This window comes from Orbicella faveolata, unplaced genomic scaffold, assembly GCF_042242905.1.
Source record: "Orbicella faveolata isolate gen_17 unplaced genomic scaffold, um_ofav_v1 contig_35, whole genome shotgun sequence".
In the NCBI taxonomy this organism is placed as follows: domain Eukaryota; kingdom Metazoa; phylum Cnidaria; class Anthozoa; order Scleractinia; family Merulinidae; genus Orbicella; species Orbicella faveolata.
Genome location: NW_028301564.1, coordinates 10,466,294 through 10,488,747, shown reverse-complemented (window position 1 = coordinate 10,488,747; position 22,454 = coordinate 10,466,294). Strand labels below are relative to the sequence as shown.

The window sequence follows — 22,454 nt, the reverse complement described above, 5'->3', positions numbered from 1 at the left end:
CATTCAAGCTTTTGAAAAGATAGCCTCTAGTGTGTAAAAAAAAGAAGTAACATTCACATAATATATGATGGTCTTACTTTTCAAGTCTGCATCACAGTTATAATATTGGGAGAAATTCTACTGGTATGCTAATGCAAATACTGCAATCTGATTGGCTTAGCCATTGTACACAAGCGAAGTGGATCATAAAATGGAGCTTCCTCCTACATATTTTTAGGGGAAGATAGACAGAATTCATCCTCTCATGTGGGTGGGGGGGGGGGGGGGGAGGGGGGAGGGAAACAGGAACTCAGAACCTCCTGCTTCCAGAACCTTGCTCTCCGGCTTCCACACCTTTATCTCACAACTCCCGCACCTGTCCTGCTCCCATCCCCTGTAAATTAGGAGACTATAAACGCATCCTTGTCATTTAGCTGCGTAATCCTGAGGCGTTTCCTTTTCCTTTTTTCCCTTTTGTTTTCAGCCATGCTCCTCTTACTCGTGTCTTTTGGCAGCTTAAGCAACAACATTTCATGACTTATGATGTAACCACAGTGAAAGGGTTTCCAATGTTACCAGAAGTAAGCCTCAATTTTTTAGCCCTAGGGTGAATTTTCAGTTGCTTGTCGGCCCAGAAGTCTCAAAAGATGCTAAATGCAAGTCAAATAACATTTTGAGTTCTCATTTTTGAAAGTATTTGAACACTTAATGAATGACAAAAATTAGCATTTTGCATTTCTCTCCGCAATCTCTCCCTCTTAGAATTGCTGCTTCCCACCCTTTCCTCTCCCATCTACTGCCCCCTATTCTTCCAGGCCCCTGCCCCCTGTCCCCCCACCCCCACATATAGATGTTAGTTAGAAGTGAGAAGGAACAAATAGTTTTTAGGCTGAAAACTGCAGTAAACTATGGCACAGTGATGGTTCTGTTGCTTCCAGTCTGGCTAAGGTTAGCCTAAAACGGGAAGTGGAATGAGAACAGGACACGTGCACCTGTGGACTGTTAGTGTGGTCCTGTGGAACTGAAGTCATACCATGTACATGTAATAAGAATATTATAATTCGTGGACTGAAAGCACATGTATATAGAGTACCAAGTGTGGACTTGTTGAATTGAGAGTAGCAGCTTGTGTGTAATAAGAAGTCTAAGAAGTGTGAACCTAAGGTCACCTACAGGCTCTGGACTGAGGGCATATATGTATGAAGTTCTTATTTTTACCATGCCTATAATTTATACACTTGAGAAATAGTTCACACTATACCCTCACACATAATCAATTTACTCCAGGTGTGTGGATATACTGTGCTCTAGTACCTAAGTACCTTTTCTAGTACCTTTCATGTTCTAAAAAACTGCACAAGCCCTTGAACTTCATTCTCAGGCCAACATTTAATATTTGTTTTTTGCAACAAAATTTCTGGGAAAACTTTAAGCCCATAGGCCCTCAACAGAAACAGTGATCACTGCCTTGTTTATGTAGCTAGATAGAAGTCACTTACATAATGGTGTTTGTTTTGTCGTTTTTTTCAATGTTTCAGAGGAGGATTTAGAAAGATTACTAAATAGTTCAATTTTGGAGGAGATTAAAAGTAAGGAAGTTCTACTGAACTAAGAGGTTATGGACAGTTGATTCCCCCTTTGGTCTCATTAACCATCTCCTCATATTAATCTCCAACTCACAATATAATTGTTTATTATTGTTTCACATTTTACTGAGAACCTTCCATAATTTTGTCTCAATCTTTAAACAGTCAAACCCCCACTAATGGCCACCTCTCTACAATGGCCATCTCTTGACAACAAACACTTCTTTTGTCTCAGCCCATAGTCTACACATTCACTCTTATAACCTCTATACAAGGGCCATCTCTCCACAGTGGCAATGGCCAGTTAAGCATTTCCCAACAGCCAAATTACCTCTTGACATGGGGCAATTAATCAAGGACTGGCAAACAGTGAATATAAAACCTAATCTTTTATTGTAAAAAATCACGAAACTTGAGACCAGGCAAATTTATTGTTACTTTTTGACTTGCACTACAGTGAATTAATATAGGTGTGTTGATAATTTCCTCAGTTGTGAAATGTTATGAAAGCCCAAGCAGAGATCAACCCCAGTATGATATTTGAAAATTATTTCAAATTGCAATCGCCATGAAAGTTTCTGCAATTTTGAGAGACTTTGAAATAGCACTCAGTGTTAATCCTTTATTGCACTTGCATTAATACAATTCATATGAAAAATAAACCCAAAAACGTGACGTTTCGGCGTCAACTTGTTGCCATTATCAAATGCAGATTAAAAAAGGTTCAGTTCAAATATATACTAGCTTAGGTGTTAAAGGAGTTAAGAAAAATGCAAGGAACAATGTCAGCTAATTAAACACTTGCCCGAATGGAGTCCAGTTGTGTGTTTAATTTTGGTCTTTTTTAATCTGCATTAATTTTGATGATGGTGATAAGATGACGCCGAAATGTCATTTTTTTGCATTTATTTTTCTTACAATTGTCCAATTGAATACTAACATGATATTTCCAAGAGGTGTTCATCACTAATAGAATTTAGTGATGTCAGCATTGTTTCTAAAACTTTGAAATGAAGAAGAACTTCTTCACAGATTTCCTGAGAATAAGTTACCTTCAGAGGCAAAAAACAAACATATTTATGATGGTGACATAAAAATTTCCTTTGATATTTTTTTAATAACAATATTGTTACAACAGAGCCATGTGTCCCTGACAGCTCCTGTCTGGTTTGGTAAAAATACAGTCTTCATGTGCACAACCAGAAACTGGTCATGTGCTGTAATAGGCTTGCCACATAATGTATAAATTTAGCCAAGCCTTAGAGTGGAGCTCCTAATTGCAATCATTATACTTTGTAGTCGCCATCTATATTCTCGTTGGCTAAAAGCCTACAGTTAATTTTGGGAAACAGCGCAACCTACAGATTATTCACTAATCTGCTAGCAGATTAATGAATAATCTGTAGGTTGTGTGCAATGCATGGCTTGTCGAAAATCGATGTGCTAATGCGTTCGTCATTATTTTCTTTAAAACAATGTATAATAAAACAATTATTACATTCGCTTTTTGTGACATCCGAAATAATCAAGGTCTCGGTTAGTAAAAGAGGTAAAAAACGTTCTCTGGTAAAATTGTATAAAGTTCTGAGCTTTGAACAGCCAGTCTGCTGTCTTCGACGGACAAAAAATGAAATGATAAAATAGACCTAAAAGTTTTTGAATATAACAAACAGATGGCATATATTAAATAGAATACGTGTGAAAGAATGTGAGAAAGCTAAAAGTGTAAAATTAGTGTTTGTTTAAAAGAATGTTATATTGTCCCGGCAGAGGGCACGAATTGTTGTCGACCTCGACCGTTTTCGCTGTGTGCCAGGATTCCAGCGTCTTTCTAATGCGGCTGTTGCCTTTGTCAATTATCTCAGCATTGTTAAAGTCGATGGTATGATCAAAGGTCCAGGCATGTTTCGCTACATTGGAGCCTTTAGCACATTGTTTAGTATTTCTGATATGTTCTTTTCGCCTTGTACTAAACGATCTTTTTGTCTCGCCGATGTAACTCCAGGGACAAGACCCACAAGGGATTTTGTAAACAACAGTGCACTGGTCGTGGTATCCGGTCGTTTCGCCAACGAGTCGTTTCGCCAACGTCTTGTTCGCCAACGTCCTAAGTCGCTTCGCCAACGTCCCACTGGTCAATTCGCCAACGTCTAATTAAAAGTTTACCTTCACTTGTGTGTGTTGTATCAGGCTTGTATCAGACAATAAACTTAAACGAATTCAACGTAGTGTCACTTGGAATATCCAGGCTAAGCTATTTGCAAGCTGGCAAGAGTACGAGAACAACGAATGCCACCCAACTACTCCAGACTTGTTCTCGGCTTAACGGAACAGCTCGTGCGTATTAGAACTTCTCTGTAAATAGGATAAATTGGTTTCAGATAAATATAGGTTTCAATCAGATTTTGTAAATAGGTTTCATAGGTTTTTTGTGCTTGTAAATATTTGATACTATATACTGTAATAAAATTGCTGTTGTTATTCACTTGACGTTCCATTTTATTTCAAACTCGATATATTATAAGGCTGGAAAATTAAAACAAACTCTGTATGCTTTTGAAAAAGGAAAAGATATAATGTTAATTTACATCGTAATGCATTATCAGCGAATTGGAAGCCATCAAACTTTTGGAAGCCATCGGACTTTGGTATTCAACAGTCAATTTTCACCGTGAAAATTACCGCGATGTAGCGCCCACGAGCCGGCTTGTGAAACTATCAAAAACATGCAAATTGATCTCAAGGCAGTCAAGCGAAACTGGCAGTGACTTAAAATTTCTTGACCCAAGGATCACTCAAGGATCAGGATTGCATTCCAAACATCAATAAGCAGCTTTTTTTTTCGTTAGTACTGGATATCTGACGTTGGCGAATTGACCAGTAGGACGTTGGCGAAACGACTTTGGACGTTGGCGAATCGACCTAAGACGTTGGCGAACGAGTCGTTGGCGAAACGACTCGTTGGCGAAACGACCGCAATCCCTGGTCGTCGACCCGAGGTCGAAACTTGGGAACAGGGAACTCTTGTAGTAGTGTTTTGATTGGTTTGTCGGTTACTCGAATATCATGACTTTTGAGAATTCTAGAAAGAGGCTCGGTAATACCTTTGATGTAGGGAAGGACCGCGAAGCTCTGACTATTCGTTGGGTCAGCCCAACTGAAGAACATCCCAACTAGTTCTTCAGGTGAAGGTGTTGGAGGAGTCAAAGATTTCTTTCTTATGATATCAGCAGTGACTTTTTGTGGGTAGCCATTAGATTGTAGCGCGGTGCTAATGCGATCAATTTCACGAGCTTTTCCAGCTTCCGAGTTTGGAAGTTTTAGGGCTCTATGTAAAAGTGTCGCTGCAGTGCTGATTTTGTGCTCTCTGTCATGATGTGAACGGAAATCAAGATATCTGTCCGTGTGCGTGGGCTTCCGATAGACATCAATGTTGAGCCTCTCATTATCGCGAGAAATAAGGGTGTCGAGGAATGGCAGCTGGCCATTAGATTCGTGCTCGATGGTGAAGGAAATATACGGGTCGATAGAGTTCAATGAGTCATGAAAAGAAGTAACTGCATTCTTTTTGATGACACAAAAACTGTCGTCTACGTAACGTTTCCAGATTTTAGGTGGAACCGGGGCTGAATCAATTGCTGTTTCTTCAATTTCCTCCATACATAAGTTGGCTACTACGGGGCTGACAGGGCTACCCATGGCACAGCCGTGGATATTGATGACATAATTTGTTTACTAAACTTTATGCTGTCCAACAATTATTTCATTCACAATGACGATATCTACAAACAAATCCACGGCTGTGCCATGGGTAGCCCTGTCAGCCCCGTAGTGGCCAACTTATGTATGGAGGAAATTGAAGAAACAGCAATCGATTCAGCCCCGGTTCCACCTAAAATCTGGAAACGTTACGTAGACGACAGTTTTTGTGTCATCAAAAAGAATGCAGTTACTTCTTTTCATGACTCATTGAACTCTATCGACCCGTATATTTCCTTCACCATCGAGCACGAATCTAATGGCCAGCTGCCATTCCTCGACACCCTTATTTCTCGCGATAATGAGAGGCTCAACATTGATGTCTATCGGAAGCCCACGCACACGGACAGATATCTTGATTTCCGTTCACATCATGACAGAGAGCACAAAATCAGCACTGCAGCGACACTTTTACATAGAGCCCTAAAACTTCCAAACTCGGAAGCTGGAAAAGCTCGTGAAATTGATCGCATTAGCACCGCGTTACAATCTAATGGCTACCCACAAAAAGTCACTGCTGATATCATAAGAAAGAAATCTTTGACTCCTCCAACACCTTCACCTGAAGAACTAGTTGGGATGTTCTTCAGTTGGGCTGACCCAACGAATAGTCAGAGCTTCGCGGTCCTTCCCTACATCAAAGGTATTACCGAGCCTCTTTCTAGAATTCTCAAAAGTCATGATATTCGAGTAACCAACAAACCAATCAAAACACTACAACAAGAGTTCCCTGTTCCCAAGTTTCGACCTCGGGTCGAGGACCAATGCAAGGTTGTTTACAAAATCCCTTGTGGGTCTTGTCCCTGGAGTTACATCGGCGAGACAAAAAGATCGTTTAGTACAAGGCGAAAAGAACATATCAGAAATACTAAACAATGTGCTAAAGGCTCCAATGTAGCGAAACATGCCTGGACCTTTGATCATACCATCGACTTTAACAATGCTGAGATAATTAACAAAGGCAACAGCCGCATTAGAAAGACGCTGGAATCCTGGCACACAGCGAAAACGGTCGAGGTCGACAACAATTCGTGCCCTCTGCCGGGACAATATAACATTCTTTTAAACAAACACTACTTTTACACTTTTAGCTTTCTCACATTCTTTCACACGTACTCTATTTAATATATGCCATTCGTTTGTTATATTCAAAAAATTTTAGGTCTATTTTTGTCCGTCGAAGACAGCAGACTGGCTGTTGAAAGCTCAGAACTTTATACAATTTTACCAGAGAACGTTTTTTACCTCTTTTATAATGAATCCTGGTATCGGATCTTCAATATTTTTACGTCTCGGTTAGTGTTATCAGCCTCAGCCTTCAGCTTCGGCTGATAACACTTACCTCGACCTTGATTATTCAGGATATCACAAAAACCTCATCCAGTAATTGTTTATAATTAAACATAAAGGGAAAGAGAGATTTGTTTTTCTTGGATCAGAAACTGAAAAAATAGGTCCGCAATGCGTACTTGTGAGCTTATGCTTAGTTTTATCGAGTTATTTTTCTTTTGTAAAAAACAAGTACTTCTTAGTCAACTGGTCTGGGGTATGTTATGAGCGCGTCAATGGATGAGTGAGTGAGAGATGTATGTATGTCGCACCAATCAGATTGGGGTTACTATAAACAACCAATCAAATTGCCACTTGTAAAGGTGTGATCATGTTTGTGAAGATTTCATCCCAATTTTAGAATGGCCATCTTTGTTTTTCTATAAACAGAAAAGGGTATTCTTGTATTGGCCTTTTTTCGACATATTAGATACTGCGTTTACTGTGGTTAAGCCCAGGACTTTGTAGATGGTTTTCAAAAGATTTTAAAAGTCGATAATCAGCTGAGGAGTCAGTCTTTGGTATAAACTAACATGTCATCAAGGCTTTGCTTTTCACATTATTCAGCCGCTCGTCAACTTGGTGATTTCTAGGACAGGAACGATTGTTTTTAGCCCAAAATACACTTTTGCGATGGTGAGGGGGCTTTCGTCCATGGTGGTAGTCGCCAGGTCAGTTCCCATCGAAATCATTTGCATTACGTGCAGTTCACGAAAAAATAATTATGTCAAAACCATTTATGTTTGCACAAAATTTTTCAGTTTTTGAATGCAAGTCTCAATTAAGGACGGTGCCTAATTTTGTTAGTGCGCACACGTTCTGCGCATCACGCGAGGCAAGGTTTACACGCGCATGCTAGGGTTGACATTGACGTAATCAATTACGCTACCAAGTACGCGATCAAAAAGTAAGCAAAACGTTCCTACTGTGACCAAAACTACTGTGAACCTGTACTAAAACTAAGAATACCAGAATAGCAACGTATCGCTAACCACTAACTGTTAACGGCTTCCAGCTAATAACCTAACTGTTATCTGTACAAAATTATACCGAAATCCAGATGTAAACTTGTACCTGCAGATGGTGTAGTGCGCGCAAAAAAACAAGTGTGAGAGACACAAATGTTTTACTTACTGGGGAGGTGACAGGAAAAATGTAACGCGCAACATAAAAGTTTTCAAAAAAGATGAATATCTAAGAGACGCCCGGTTACCCCAACATTTTATGTTATGAAATTGAAGTGGCAAGCCTATTCAACACGTGATTAGTTTCTGGTTGTGAGGAAAACCTATTTAGACTGTATTTTAGCTGAACCAGAGGAGGGCTGTCAGAGACGCTAAAAGCACTGTTGCAACAATTCTTTTTATTAAAAACATACCAAAAATGGCTTTTAGGTTATCATTTACCATGTAGTTTTAAGATCTTTATAAATGTGTTTGCTTTTCTGTATGTAAAGGCGAATTCTAAGGAAGTCTGTGAAGAAATATCCTTTCGTTCTTTTTTCAGAAAAATGCTGATTGTCGAGATTCAAGGCTAATTATCTCGAAAACATGCGTGGCTACCCCTATTTTTCTTTTTGGATTCCAATGGCCCTTGCAAAGGTCTACTTTTTCCGCACGGTCCTTTTCTGACGCAAACACCTGTGTATTTAGTAGACACCGTCCTTAAGTAGCGCTGTTTATGAAGTAATACTGTCTTCTCGTTAAAACGTTTCTTGGAATCAATACTGAGATACTCATTTGAAGTGGTTTTCTTTGACAAAACCAAAGAAATTGCCAACGGCGACGACGCCTTTGGCGTCCAGGAGCTCTGCTAAAATGTTACTGCAAGTGCAGTAAAAAGAAAACAATATTGACGACACACTTTGTATACTTCTTATTATCACCTTTATGTAGCTATCGCGCGCGTTATTGTCCGGGTGATGTCACGTGGTTCTATTACATTCAAACTGTTAACAAATTAATAGCCAACGGTGAAATGCGAGACGCGAAAAATGAGAACCACGTGGCAGCACCGAGACGCGATAGTGATGGTGAAACGCGATAGCCACAGGCAGGCATGTTGTAGTAACGATCGAAGTGACGTCGCGACAACCATATTTTAAACGGGGATCAGCGGAAAGTACATCGCATCTAGTCCGGGTGCCCGTGACCGACTTTGGCCGTCCCGTTTACTTGGAAAGCTGGCAAGTTTTAACTTTACCAAAATTATTCCTTGGACCTTGGTAGTTAATGCTAGGGTGGCAGTGGAAACTCTTAAGTAGGCAGTTTGTAGTTACATGTGTGAAAACATTTGCAACGCTAATGTGGGGACTGGGAGTAACTCTGTACCACTAGTTGTATAGAGACTATGCTAAGAATCAAACATATTTTGTGAATAGTTGCTTTCCTCATATACTCACGTTGTGTAGAGTTGTGAGAGCTGTCTAGGAGGTGTGAGAGGTGTAAAATTGAAATATACACGTAGAAATTAATTATAGGTCATTAGGGATGTCCCCCCGGAAATTGCACTTAATGAAGCAGCTCACTGTGTTTAATTTTTAGAGGCCTGGGGCTGCTTCAATGTTTAACCGAATATTTGCCAAATTAAGGAAGTATAAGGAAAAACTGGTAGCGTCCTTTCCATCTTTTGTATGTTAATTTCCAAATAGTGTATTTCCATAGCAACCCTATTAAGGAAATATTCTTTTTCTGTGATGCTATGACATTAAGACTAACTTACATATATTTTACAAATGTATTATATTTTTGAAGAAAAGATACGTATTGAAAAAATGTTCGTATTAAAAATAAGGGATTAAAAACACGATGTTTTTGTTGTTCCACTTCATTTTCCCGTCTATCTATTCCTTTGAATCAGCCTATTGGATCGCATCTCAAAACTGAGTTTCAAAAAAGTAAGGTGAAGTTATAAAAGAAGTATAAAAAACACATCTGCCGTGCGAAAACCACGGTACTTGTTTCTAATAAATAGATACAAAAGCACATAATATAGAATCCGATACAATCAGTTTAATTTTAAATGAATAATACTGGGGGACGATTTCAGTCCTTAACAAAGGACTGTTTGAAGAAAAGTGTAAATCTTAACGTAAGGGTTCTCTTTACACACTTCGTAATTGGAAACAATTTCAATGACTGAGATTCCAAAACCAAAGGAGGAATTGTTGGAGTTACTGGCATGGAGGGAGCACGAGAAAATTGGGAACTCGCAGCTCGTATGATGGCAGCAGCAACAACTTCTTTCAAAGTTATGAGTGGGACTTTAGCAGGCTCAGGCTTCCATAAAGAACTGGGATGGCAAAGAATTGAAAGAGATGAAAATGGCATGCACAATATCATTCAGTGCATTGACACGAAATTGGTAAATCCATTCGATATCGGGAAGTACGAAGGAGAAAAGATGCCACTGATTAATATCGCCACTGGGACAGTTGCACCATCTGCAGTTTCGGAATCTTTGCTCACTGCTAAGGAGCAAGGCGAAAAGGCAATGGGAGAGTTTGTCCAAGCCAGGCTAATATCTGACAAGGAGAATTTCTGGGATCCTTTGAAGAAAATCAACATCAAAACCTTTCAAAGTCTGAACAAACCTGTTGAGCCAAGTAAGGTCTGAAGACAATCATCCTCGACAGTCAGGTGTATAGTAGACTTCTTGTTGTGTCCAAAGACCGTGACATTGATCTAGAAGAAGTGCAGTCGTATGAACTTGCAACCGTTCCCCTTGCATTAGCCAACATGGATGGGTCTCTGAGGAAAGCAACCAAGAGTACTACTGGAAATGGGCAGTCTTGCCAGGAGCACACTTCCTGCTTAAAGTCTTCACCAAACAGTATACATAGTTAGTGACCTTCTGGCAGTAATTCAGATGTTGTCAAAAAGAAAGATGAAGTCGGAGAGCTATCCGACACAACTGCAGCAACTATTATTATTACGATACGATACGATGAGATACGATACGATAAGATAGTACGATACAATACTTAGCTCGGTTAATACGATGTTTATTATATGGCAAAGAAGAAAACTTAAATTCGTTTAAGGTAACTGGTTTGCTGACATTTTGCTTGCAAACGGAGATGAGCTTAACTTAAACCTGCCGAAATTTGCTCGTCCTCTTTACTATTTTTTTTTTTTTTTTTTGTCATCAGACTTTTTGGCACTTCCATAAATGATTGAGAAGAAAATAAAAGAAAACGGTGAACATTTTTGTATTTGAGTTTGCTACTTTTTCAACGCAAAATGAAACCGGTCTAGATGCCGGTCTAGATGGGAAAATCTAGACCGCGGTCAATATCGATTTCAGCCAATCAAATTCGTGAATTCGGTAGTTCCCAGTCCTTGTGAGACACAGCCATATAATAATTCATTATAATAAATGGTTTGAACCCAGGAGTATCAGTAGTTCGTATAGTGTGATCGTCCGGGTGAGGGTAGCTCTGAAAAGAACTGTTGTTGGTAACTGACGTTTCGACAACCTGAGCGGAAGTCATCTTCGGAGTCAAGTGAAGAGTTTCTGTCAGTCGATGATGTTATAAGTCTGGTCCGTTGAACGTGATTGCCGGTCAGTTTAGCCATGATGGTATCGGCTGAAAGACTCATGTAAAGTTTGCCATAAGTCATTGGTGGGTTTCGATCCGTCTATTGTTAGTGAAAGTTTGGTCCGTCTATCGCTAGTCAAATTAAGTCGGTCTGTTGAAAGTCCGGTTGTCGGTTTCGTTTCCGTCATGGATAAGTCGTTTGTAAGGCGCCGGTAGTTATTGACATCTGTTAAGTGACGTTTGTTCTAGGTTAGTGTACCAGCTTTCCAGAGTCAGTCGTTGAAAATAGTTTGTACTGTAGGTTAAGCACTGAGCAGAGTCCCAGTCAATAACAATAACAATAACAATAACAATAACAATAACAATAACAATAACAATAACAATAACAATAACAATAACAATAACAGTAACAGTAACAGTAACAGTAACAATAACAATAACAATAGCAATAACAATAGCAATAGCAATAACAATAACAACAAGAAGATCTGTTAGATCTTATAACCGCGCGTTTAAAATTTAACTGTTTTCTTAGTACTACAGTCGCAACGCAGTGCATATTCCAAAGCAATCTTTGATGATTCATTGATTACTGTAGACATCACAGCACTTGATCAACACAAACTCTATTATCGCACCATCAGTCGTAGCCGTTGTGACATTTCCGATGACGTAATAGTCTTAATCTGGAACTTTCTTCGGGATATGTATGGGCATGAGGATACGAACACTATTACAAACCGCTTTCTTTCTTTAAAGTCACGATTAAATTTAATTGTTTTTTCCCTTGAGTTAAGGGTTAGCAAAGAAGTCACACGAGTCACATAATTCAAGAATTGCGTTATCTACGGCTATCTTTAGTACGGTGGTTATTTCCCTACCAATGACGTAATCTTTGCACGCTCTGACACGTTGCTTGGCTTGCAAATATTTAATTTTCCTTCCGATCTATGAACTGACTGTGATGAAACAGTCAAAGGATTTACTTCATTTGCGTAAAACCACAAGAAATACTCACAAAATTACAAACAAATTAATGACCGTCGCTTCTGCCGAAATAAACTTGCAAAGTAAACACGATCGTATTTGTCACGTAGCGAAAGTGAAAGCTGCAACGTCAGCGCATTCCATGGCTGACGTAATACCTTTTTTCAGCGTATTTATTATTCCCTTTAAATCCAACGCTTTGATAAAACGAAAAGAAAATATATTTTACCCACAAAAAAGAAAACAATATCGGTAAAATTGTCCGTGTATTTATGTTTTAACAGCTTCTGGCGGAAAAAAATCACACGTTGCGTGACTCAAAGTTTGGCCGAGGGGAGGTCTGCGTCTGGTCACCGACAAAAAAAAAATTAAAACAAGAAGATCTGTTAGATCTTATAACCGCGCGTTTAAAATTTAACTGTTTTCTTAGTACTACAGTCGCAACGCAGTGCATATTCCAAAGCAATCTTTGATGATTCATTGATTACTGTAGACATCACAGCACTTAATCAACACAAACTCTATTATCGCACCATCAGTCGTAGCCGTTGTGACATCTCCGATGACGTAATAGTCTTAATCTGGAACTTTCTTCGGGATATGTATGGGCATGAAGATACGAACACTATTACAAACCGCTTTTTTTCTTTAAAGTCACGATTAAATTTAATTGTTTTTTCCCTTGAGTTAAGGGTTAGCAAAGAAGTCACACGAGTCACATAATTCAAGAATTGCGTTATCTACGGCTATCTTTACTACGGTGGTTATTTCCCTATCAATGACGTAATCTTTGCACGTTCTGACACGTTCTTTGCTTGGCTTGCATATATTCAATTTTCCTTCTGATCTATGAACTTGCGGCGATGTAACAGTCAAAGGATTTACTTCATTTGCCTAAAACCACAAAATTACAAATAAATTAATGACCGTCGCTTCTGCCGAAATAAACTTGTAAAGTAAACACGATCTTATTTGTCACGTAGCAAAAGTGAAAGCTGCAACGTCAGCGCATTCCATGGCTGACGTAATACCTTTTTTTAGCGTATTTATTATTCCCTTAAAATCCAACGCTTTGATAAAACGAAAAGAAAATATATTTTTTCCATAAAAAAGAAAACAATATCCGTAAAATTGTCCGTCTATTTATGTTTTAACAGCTTCTGCCGCGAAAACATCACACGTTGCGTGACTCAAACTTTGGCCGAGCGGAGGTCTGCGTCTGGTCACCGACAAAAACAAAATAAACAAGAAGATCTGTTAGATCTTAAAACCGCGCTTTTAAAATTTAACTGTTTTCTTAGCACTACAGTCGCAACGCAGTGCACATTCGAAAGTAATCCTTGATGATTCATTGATTACTGTAGACATCACATCACTTGATCAACACAGACTGTACTATTGCACCATCAGTCGTAGCCGTTGCGAAATCTCTGATGACGTAACAGTGTTAATCTGGAACTTTCTTTGGGATATGTATGGGCATGAAGATACGAACACTATTAACAACAGCTTTCTTTCTTAAAAGTCAAGTTTAAATTTAATTTTTTCCTTGAGTAAAGGGCTAGCAAAGAAGTCACACGAGTCACATAATTCAAGAATTGCGTCATCGACGGCTATCTTTAGTACGGTGGTTATTTCCCTACCCATGACGTAATCATTGGATGTCCTGACATGTTCTTTGCTTGGCTTGCAAATATTTCATTTTCCTTCCGATCAGGAGCCATAATGAACTCGCTGCGATGAAAGAGCCAAAGAATTTACTTCATTTGCCTAAAACCACAAGAAATACTCGCAAACTGGCAAATAAATTAATGACCGTCGCTTCTGCCGAAATAAACTTCCAAAGTAAACACGATCTTATTAGTCACGTAGCGAAAGTGAAAGCTGCAACGTCAGCGCATTCCATGGCTGACGTAATACCTTTTTTTAGCGTATTTATTATTCCCTTTGAATCCAACGCTTCGATAAAACCAAAAGAAAATATATTTTACCCACAACAAAAGAAACAATATCCGTAAAATTATCCGTGTATTAATGTTTTAACAGCTTCTGGCGGAAAAAAACATCACACGTTGCGTGACTCGGAATTTGGCCGAGCGGAGGTCTGCGTCTGGTCACCGACAAAAAAAAATAAATAAATAAACCACGGATAACCCTAGAACCGCGCTCGGCCCATGGCCGCGCGGTTAAAAAACAAGAAGATCTGTTAGATCTTAAAACCGCGCTTTTAAAATTTAACTGTTTTCTTAGCACTACAGTCGCAACGCAGTGCACATTCGAAAGTAATCCTTGATGATTCATTGATTACTGTAGACATCACATCACTTGATCAACACAGCTGTACTATTGCACCATCAGTCGTAGCCGTTGCGAAATCTCCGATGACGTAATAGTGTTAATCTGGAACTTTCTTTGGGATATGTATGGGCATGAAGATACGAACACTATGAACAACAACTTTCTTTCTTAAAAGTCAAGTTTAAATTTAATTTTTTCCTTGATTAAAGGGCTAGCAAAGAAGTCACACGAGTCACATAATTTAAGAATTGCGCTATCGACGGCTATCTTTAGTACGGTGGTTATTTCCCTACCAATGACGTAATCATTGCATGTCCTGACATGTTCTTTGCTTGGCTTGCAAATATTTCATTTTCCTTCCGATCTATGAACTCGCTGCGATGAAAGAGCCAAAGAATTTACTTCATTTGCCTAAAACCACAAGAAATACTCGCAAACTTGCAAATAAATTAATGACCGTCGCTTCTGGCGAAATAAACTTCCAAAGTAAACACGATCTTATTAGTCACGTAGCGAAAGTGAAAGCTGCAACGTCAGCGCATTCCATGGCTGACGTAATACCTTTTTTAAGCGTATTTATTATTCCCTTTGAATCCAACGCTTCGATAAAACCAAAAGAAAATATATTTTACCCACAACAAAGGAAACAATATCCGTAAAATTATCCGTGTATTAATGTTTTAACAGCTTCTGGCGGAAAAAAACATCACACGTTGCGTGACTCGGAATTTGGCCGAGCGGAGGTCTGCGTCTGGTCACCGACAAAAAAAAATAAATAAATAAACCACGGATAACCCTAGAACCGCGCTCGGCCCATGGCCGCGCGGTTAAAAAACAAGAAGATCTGTTAGATCTTAAAACCGCGCTTTTAAAATTTAACTGTTTTCTTAGCACTACAGTCGCAACGCAGTGCACATTCGAAAGTAATCCTTGATGATTCATTGATTACTGTAGACATCACATCACTTGATCAACACAGACTGTACTATTGCACCATCAGTCGCAGCCGTTGCGAAATCTCCGATGACGTAATAGTGTTAATCTGGAACTTTCTTTGAGATATGTATGGGCATGAAGATACGAACACTATTAACAACAGCTTTCTTTCTTAAAAGTCAAGTTTAAATTTAATTTTTTCCTTGAGTAAAGGGCTAGCAAAGAAGTCACACGAGTCACATTATTCAAGAATTGCGTTATCGCCGGCTATCTTTAGTACGGTGGTTATTTCCCTACCAATGACGTAATCATTGCATGTCCTGACATGTTCTTTGCTTGGCTTGCAAATATTTCATTTTCCTTCCGATCTATGAACTCGCTGCGATGAAAGAGCCAAAGAATTTACTTCATTTGCCTAAAACCACAAGAAATACTCGCAAACTTGCAAATAAATTGATGACCGTCGCTTCTGCCGAAATAAACTTCCAAAGTAAACACGATCTTATTAGTCACGTAGCGAAAGTGAAAGCTGCAACGTCAACGCATTCCATGGCTGACGTAATACCTTTTTTTAGCGTATTTATTATTCCCTTTGAATCCAACGCTTCGATAAAACCAAAAGAAAATATATTTTACCCACAACAAAGGAAACAATATCCGTAAAATTATCCGTGTATTAATGTTTTAACAGCTTCTGGCGGAAAAAACATCACACGTTGCGTGACTCGGAATTTGGCCGAGCGGAGGTCTGCGTCTGGTCACCGACAAAAAAAAAAAATAAATAAACCACGGGTAAACCTAGAACCGCGCTCGGCCCATGGCCGCGCGGTTAATAAACCACGGGTAAACCTAGAACCGCGCTCGGCCCATGGCCGCGCGGTTAATAACAATAGAGCGGTTTTCAATTGAGTGTCGTAAAACCAAAAAGCAAACCAATTACTTACCAATTAGACTACTCAGCCAATCTCAAACCGTAGTAAAACCAAAACCAAAACCAAAGTAATTGTTTAATTACTTGCGACACTCAATTGAAAAACCGCTCTAACAATAACAATAACAATAGCAATAACAATAACAATAACAATAACAATAATAATAGTAATAATGTCTTTATTGTCGTGTGAATTACATCTAGCAGTGGAGAATCCCCACTACTAATAGGGGACGCCTAACTAGATCTATCTAAAAATAATATACAGAAAAGTCCTATACGAGAAATCAAAATTATGAGTGACAAAGATGCCAGCCACTACATCCATCCATCCATCATAGCCAGTCGGCTAGTTTACAGGTAATCCACGGCCCTACTATATTCTAAAAATTAAAACTAAAAATGTACAATTGATTGTATAAAACTATAAACGCAGAGATCTAAAAATCTAGAGAATCAAATCACAATAAATTCCGATATCAGTCAAACTTAAGCGATCGAATTTTGTTGTTCACTTTATTAGTGCCTACTTTAGTTTTAATATCACTTTTTTGTTAGCTCGTTCCATTTCTTTGCGGCAAAATATCTCCATGATTTGAGACCATATTTAGTCGTGTTAATTTTCGGCGAAGAAAGCATATAGTAATGTTGAAGATTATCCTTGGATGAACGTAAGATGATAAGATCTCTAATTGCGAATGGAGCTTTGTCCGATATACAATTGTTTATTGTCAATAGCATGTCCTGGATTCTTCGAGTTTCCATGGATGCTCGGAGTCTGATTCTTTGCAAGAGATCTTGATAAGATGCACTTTTATTTTTGAAGACGTACCTTAAAGCCCTTTCGTTGACTTTCTCGATTTTAGCAGTGTTTCTTTTTCCGCAGTGGTGCCAGACTTGGTTGCAATACTAAGTTAAAATATGGTGGTATAAATGCGCGGTATAGCGATTTCTTAGTTTTAGTTAGTAAAATATTCTTCAGTCTGCAACTATTATTGTTAAATTCCAGTTCGCCAGTCAAGTCCATATTGTTCCAGACCGATATAATGTAGAAGACTCGATTAAGTCGGGAGAATCTCAGTGGACGGCTATAAATTTAGAGCAGAGAAACCAAGTTCCCTGCCAGTCTCAAGCGTTATTTGTCCAGTGGAAAAACCAAATCTAATCTGTTGACGTTTCTACTTTCTGATTGCATTTGGTGTGAGAACCTTCCCAGACAACTCAAGGATGTTCAAACACTCATTCTAGCATCACAAGATGGGCCAGCAGTGAAAGTGACTAAAACGTTGAACACAGAAGATATAATTCCTCTCTATTTCGACCACGAGGAAGCAGACAGTAGGATGTTTGTGCATTGCGAATATATTGCAAACCAGTCATCAGACATCAACAATTCTTCCAAGACACAGATGTAGCAGTTTAATGCTGGTATCACTTCAGCCAACTGTCCATTCAAGAGCATTGGTTTCTATACAGGTATTGGAGGAAACAGAAGGTTCATTCCCGTGCACGAGGCTGTGGGTCCAGATGTGTGCAGTCTTTTACCGGTCATGCATGCTTTGACAGGATGCGATTCCACGAGTAACCTAAATGGTATAGGCAGAAAGGGAGGGCTCAATACACTGAAGAAGATAAAGATGACCCTGTTGGACTGAAGAACCTGGCTACAGACTGCACAGTCATGTGCGATGAAACGTTGACTGTTTGTGTCAAATTTATCGGTCTTCTACTTCAAATTTGAACCATCTCAGGTACAAGCTTTTTACCACGAAAAACCTGGAAAGCAGCAAACTTCCGCCTACTGAAGATAGTGGATTGTATATGTCAAAAGGGCTAACTATCAATGCTTCATTTGGAAACATGCCCGAGACAGGAGGCCTTCACTAACATTACCTGATGGAAATGGGTGGACTAAGGATGAGCGGGGACATATTGTTCCCAAATTGATGGAGAAAGATCCAGCTCCAGAGAATTTCCTGGAACTGACTCTGTGGAGGAGTAAGAAGGATTTTAATGCAAGATGTTCTTGCCGGAGAGTTGGACTCTCCTGCACGGCTGATTGCACCTGTGAAACCTCCAAGAAAATGACGGAGACGGGGAGCTTTAACCCTTTGTATTATTTGAATTGTAATGTCATTCACGTGTGCAATAACGACATGATTGAAAAGCGCTAATTACGTAAGTAACCAATTTGAATGCTCTACTTGCCATAAAAATTTGATTACTATTAAGTAAGTAGTTTTGAGGATACGTGGCTAGGGGCACAATGAGCGACCCCTCACGTTCACGAACAGGGAAAGCACAGGTTAAATGATTACTAAATGGGTGCAGTGACCATATCTAGGAGGGTAAACTTTTATTTTTCCCTAAGATAGACGTACATGTAGATATGTTATAAGCCTGTTTTTAAATTTAGATACGGGACTTCCCAACACTACAGGCAATTTAAGCTTCAAGAATAAGATTTTTATTTTATTTTGGATGTAAAATGCCTCGTATCTTCTGTCTTAACTGTGATATTTTTCTCAATAGTTTTTTAATTGATCAGTGAAAGGAACTTTATAGAAAAATAAGAACAAAATGCCCTCTCCTAAAATGCCCTCTCCAAAAAGACGTTTAAGATTGTGTGTACAGATAAAATGTACTCTGCCATATTGACTTTCTCCGTTTTTGTCAATTTGATGACGTCATAATCTGATCACGTGACTTATTATAACCATCATCATGTTATCCATGGCATAAACTCTATCCTGTGAAAATTTTGTATTATTAGACAAAATCTGTTGATGGTTATAGGTCATAAACTATTTCACCCCTGGTCCCAGATTGTTGTAAACATCACTTTAAAAAACAGCACAGATACTCTGGAGGGGTGTACTTTGTGGTGCTGTAAATTACCATGGCCCACTTAGCCAGCTCCACTGCCACCCCATTATTTTTCCCTAAGGTCTAAAGAACATTGCTGTGTGAGTCAACGTTTGCCAGCTTGTCGAGTAAACGAAATCACTTTTTTACCCCCTTTCCTAGCGTGGGCACCTGGACTAATCACACAATCGGGGGCACGAATGAAAACTAACAAGAAGACAACAGGCAGGTTTATTCTACTCTTTTATTTCTGTTTTAAGACGACATGATATGAGCATATGCAGCATGCACACAGAAAAGCTTATGGGTTCCCTATGGCAATGGCTGCCTTCTGTCTAAAACAATCACACGAAATTACTAGTACCCAGTCTACCTCTCAGACTACTCGTGCTCACAAAAATCTGTCAGGTGACATCATGGGGTCGGTACAAAACGTGGACCCCTTAATCTGGACCCCCTACTGGACCCCCGTTTGGACCCCTTCTGGACCTTATCTGGACCCCATCTGGACCCCCATCTGGACCCCCATCTGGACCCTTCTGGACCCCCTTCAGGACCCACATCTGAACCCCTTCTGGACCCTCATTTGGACCCCGTTCTGAACCCCCATCTGGACCTCCTATTTTTTCTTCAGAGAAATACGGGCTTCTGATTTAAATAATTTAATTTAGAACATAACACGATGAAGTCTATTTAATCTGTGAGCAAAATGCGACGAAATAATGAATGCACGCAGCGTTGTGAATAATATGATGGCTGCAGCAGCAGTTAACTGAGTTTATTTTTTAGAAACCTGGGTAAAATTCCCGAATAACTTAACTCGGTTAAAGGTTGGTTATGACGAAACAACGGTTTTATATTTTATGAGTGGCCGCATTGAAATAGGTTATGAAGTGGGTGAACTCAATTGACGTCATGACTTGGATAAACCAACAAAACGACAGACTCTGAGAACTAACGTCTTTTATTTTCTTGATTCTTTATCTAAGTTTTCGTGTCCTTCAGTTTCTTTACATCCACGGCTAAGGCCGTCTGTCTTTCTTCTCATGCGCACTATACACGAATTTCCAAGGCAGCTCTTTTGAACAAGATTACTCGCTAATTTATCCTTATATCACCTATTGTAACTCTAAATGGTCGTCTACATACGTAACTAACTTAAATAGAATTTATTGTTTGCAAAAACGGGCTGTGCGAGCTATTACCAGTTCAGATTATAGAGCACATTCTGCTCCTTTCTGCTCCAAATTAGGAATTTTAGACATTTATCAAATCAACACGTTCAAATAGCTAAATTTATGTACTATTATCATAACAACCTGTTGCCTCCATTGTTTTCCAACTTGTTTTTTTACAAACAGTCAAATTCATGCTTATAGCACCAGAACAGCCAATAATTATCGCGTGCATCATTGCCGGACTAATCTAAAAAAATTCACAATTCTTTACCAAGGTCCAAAGATCTGGAATTCCCTTCCTGTTACAATCACTTCATTGTCAAGTTTTCCCAATTTTAAGAAAAAACTGCCGGAGTTTTTAGTAAAATAATTACTGAACTGGCAAAGCCGGCAAACCAGCTGGCAAAGCCTGCTGGTTTCTAGAGGTCACCTCGCCTCACATTAAAACATTCATAAATACTGTGTATTAAGTAAAAAGGCAAATAAACAGAATGAATGAATGAATGTTGATTTTGTGCAACCTCGTTCCCAGGGTCCTCTCTCTTCCTCCCTCGAGGGAGGAAGAGAGAGAACCCTGGGAACGAGGTTGGATTTTGTGTAGACGTCAGAGTATTTTCCACCGCCGTCGAATGAATCGTTCTCGAATTTGACTCTCTCTGAAAAGCCAGCGACGGTTTGAGGAAATCACCAGGAATCCTACCATGCATGACTTTTATACCCAGGCTTTTATAGAGAGCACCTCCGAATGAACATCGAGTCCTTTCACTAAGAACTTTGCATATTCTTTCATTTACGACAAAATGAAAAACTTGCTTCCGAGCATCTTTATCGATAGAGAAGCGTGGATTATGGCATCTAGGAACTGGGAAACACTCTCGGTCTACAGCTGTTAAGTTTGGAAAATGCACTTCACTTAACACTGTTCACGAATTCATTCATTCATTTGCATTTCTTGCCATTTTAACGAACTGCCCCTTCCCTTTGACGTACTCGTGTGTTCTTTGCGGTTGTCGATTAAAATTTATCCTTCTAAGGTAAATGAAGGCTTCGTTTTCAGGACATGGTTCAGGCGTGAAGGTTCCTTGCAAACTTGACTGATATGGTAGAGCCGACACATATTAGGAAAAAACTAGAAATCGCTCTAGTAATACAACTGTTTCGAAATGTTGTTACCACTCATGTTCAGTAGAAGATTATGCACTTGTTTGTGCCACAGTGAACAACATCTCACATACAGACCGTGATGACTGACACATTTCACGTAAAAGCCAATGCACAGCACTGACAAGAGACCACTTACCTGGGTTACACCACGCCATGCACGCAGAAAGATAGTTTAAAATTAACCTAACTCCGTTAAAAAATCTATTGTTCTTCAATTAATTTCCATGGTAACCGTTAACCCGGTTTAAGTTCAATGAACTGCAGAAAATAACGGCCATTCATGGTTTTTCGGTAACCCGGTTAATCGTAATTGATTAATTAAAAATAACCCGGTTAACTCTCATAGTGCGGCCGCAGCCATTATATTATTCTAGACACAACGCTGTGTGAATTCACTAATTTCTTCACATTTTGCTCACTGATTAAATAGACTTAATCGTGTTATGTTCTAAGTTTAATTATTTAAATCAGGAGCCCGTATTTTCTGGAAGAAAAAAAAGGGGGTCCAGAAGGGGGTCCAGATGGGGTCCAGATGGGGTCCAAAAGGGGTCCAGATTGAGGAGTTCGCGTTTTGTACCGACCCGACATCATGTCCTCAAACTCTTAAGATATCGCAGACTATATGGGATTATGCAATGATTGCATACTCGCACAAAAATTGGGTAACGCGGGAGAGAGGGGGGTTAATAGAGAGGAGGAGGGTGTTGCTAAATCTCTTTCCTCCAAAGAGGACTGAGGAGAGGATTAAGGACGTTCGCGCGAAAATGTTCTACTTCATAGATTTTCTTCAAACTTCTACTGCGGACAGATAATGAATTACTTGTTTCAGAAATGAAAAAAACATAAGGGGTCACGGACTTCATTTTAGAGATAAAGCGTGTGGAAAACTAGCCTGATTTTTA

At 39.3% G+C, this 22,454-nt stretch overlaps 3 protein-coding genes across 3 annotated transcripts; 2 read left to right on the top strand and 1 right to left on the bottom strand.

The window, feature by feature from the left end:
* Positions 1-2,169: 2,169 nt before the first annotated feature.
* Positions 2,170-5,264, bottom strand: LOC149103197 (uncharacterized). Its single transcript, XM_089273751.1, has 2 exons — positions 4,524-5,264; positions 2,170-3,608 (listed from the first exon to the last, which is right to left on the bottom strand). The coding sequence occupies exons 1-2, from the start codon at positions 5,262-5,264 to the stop codon at positions 3,297-3,299; spliced, it is 1,053 nt and encodes a 350-aa protein (XP_089129877.1). The 3' UTR covers positions 2,170-3,296.
* A 45-nt stretch (positions 5,265-5,309) lies between these two features.
* Positions 5,310-6,449, top strand: LOC149103196 (uncharacterized). The gene has a single exon (XM_089274161.1). The coding sequence runs from the start codon at positions 5,310-5,312 to the stop codon at positions 6,447-6,449; it is 1,140 nt and encodes a 379-aa protein (XP_089130287.1).
* Positions 6,450-6,527: 78 nt separating this feature from the next.
* LOC149103195 (uncharacterized) lies at positions 6,528-11,047 on the top strand. The gene has a single exon (XM_089273437.1). The coding sequence runs from the start codon at positions 9,834-9,836 to the stop codon at positions 10,266-10,268; it is 435 nt and encodes a 144-aa protein (XP_089129563.1). The 5' UTR covers positions 6,528-9,833; the 3' UTR covers positions 10,269-11,047.
* Positions 11,048-22,454: the final 11,407 nt, after the last annotated feature.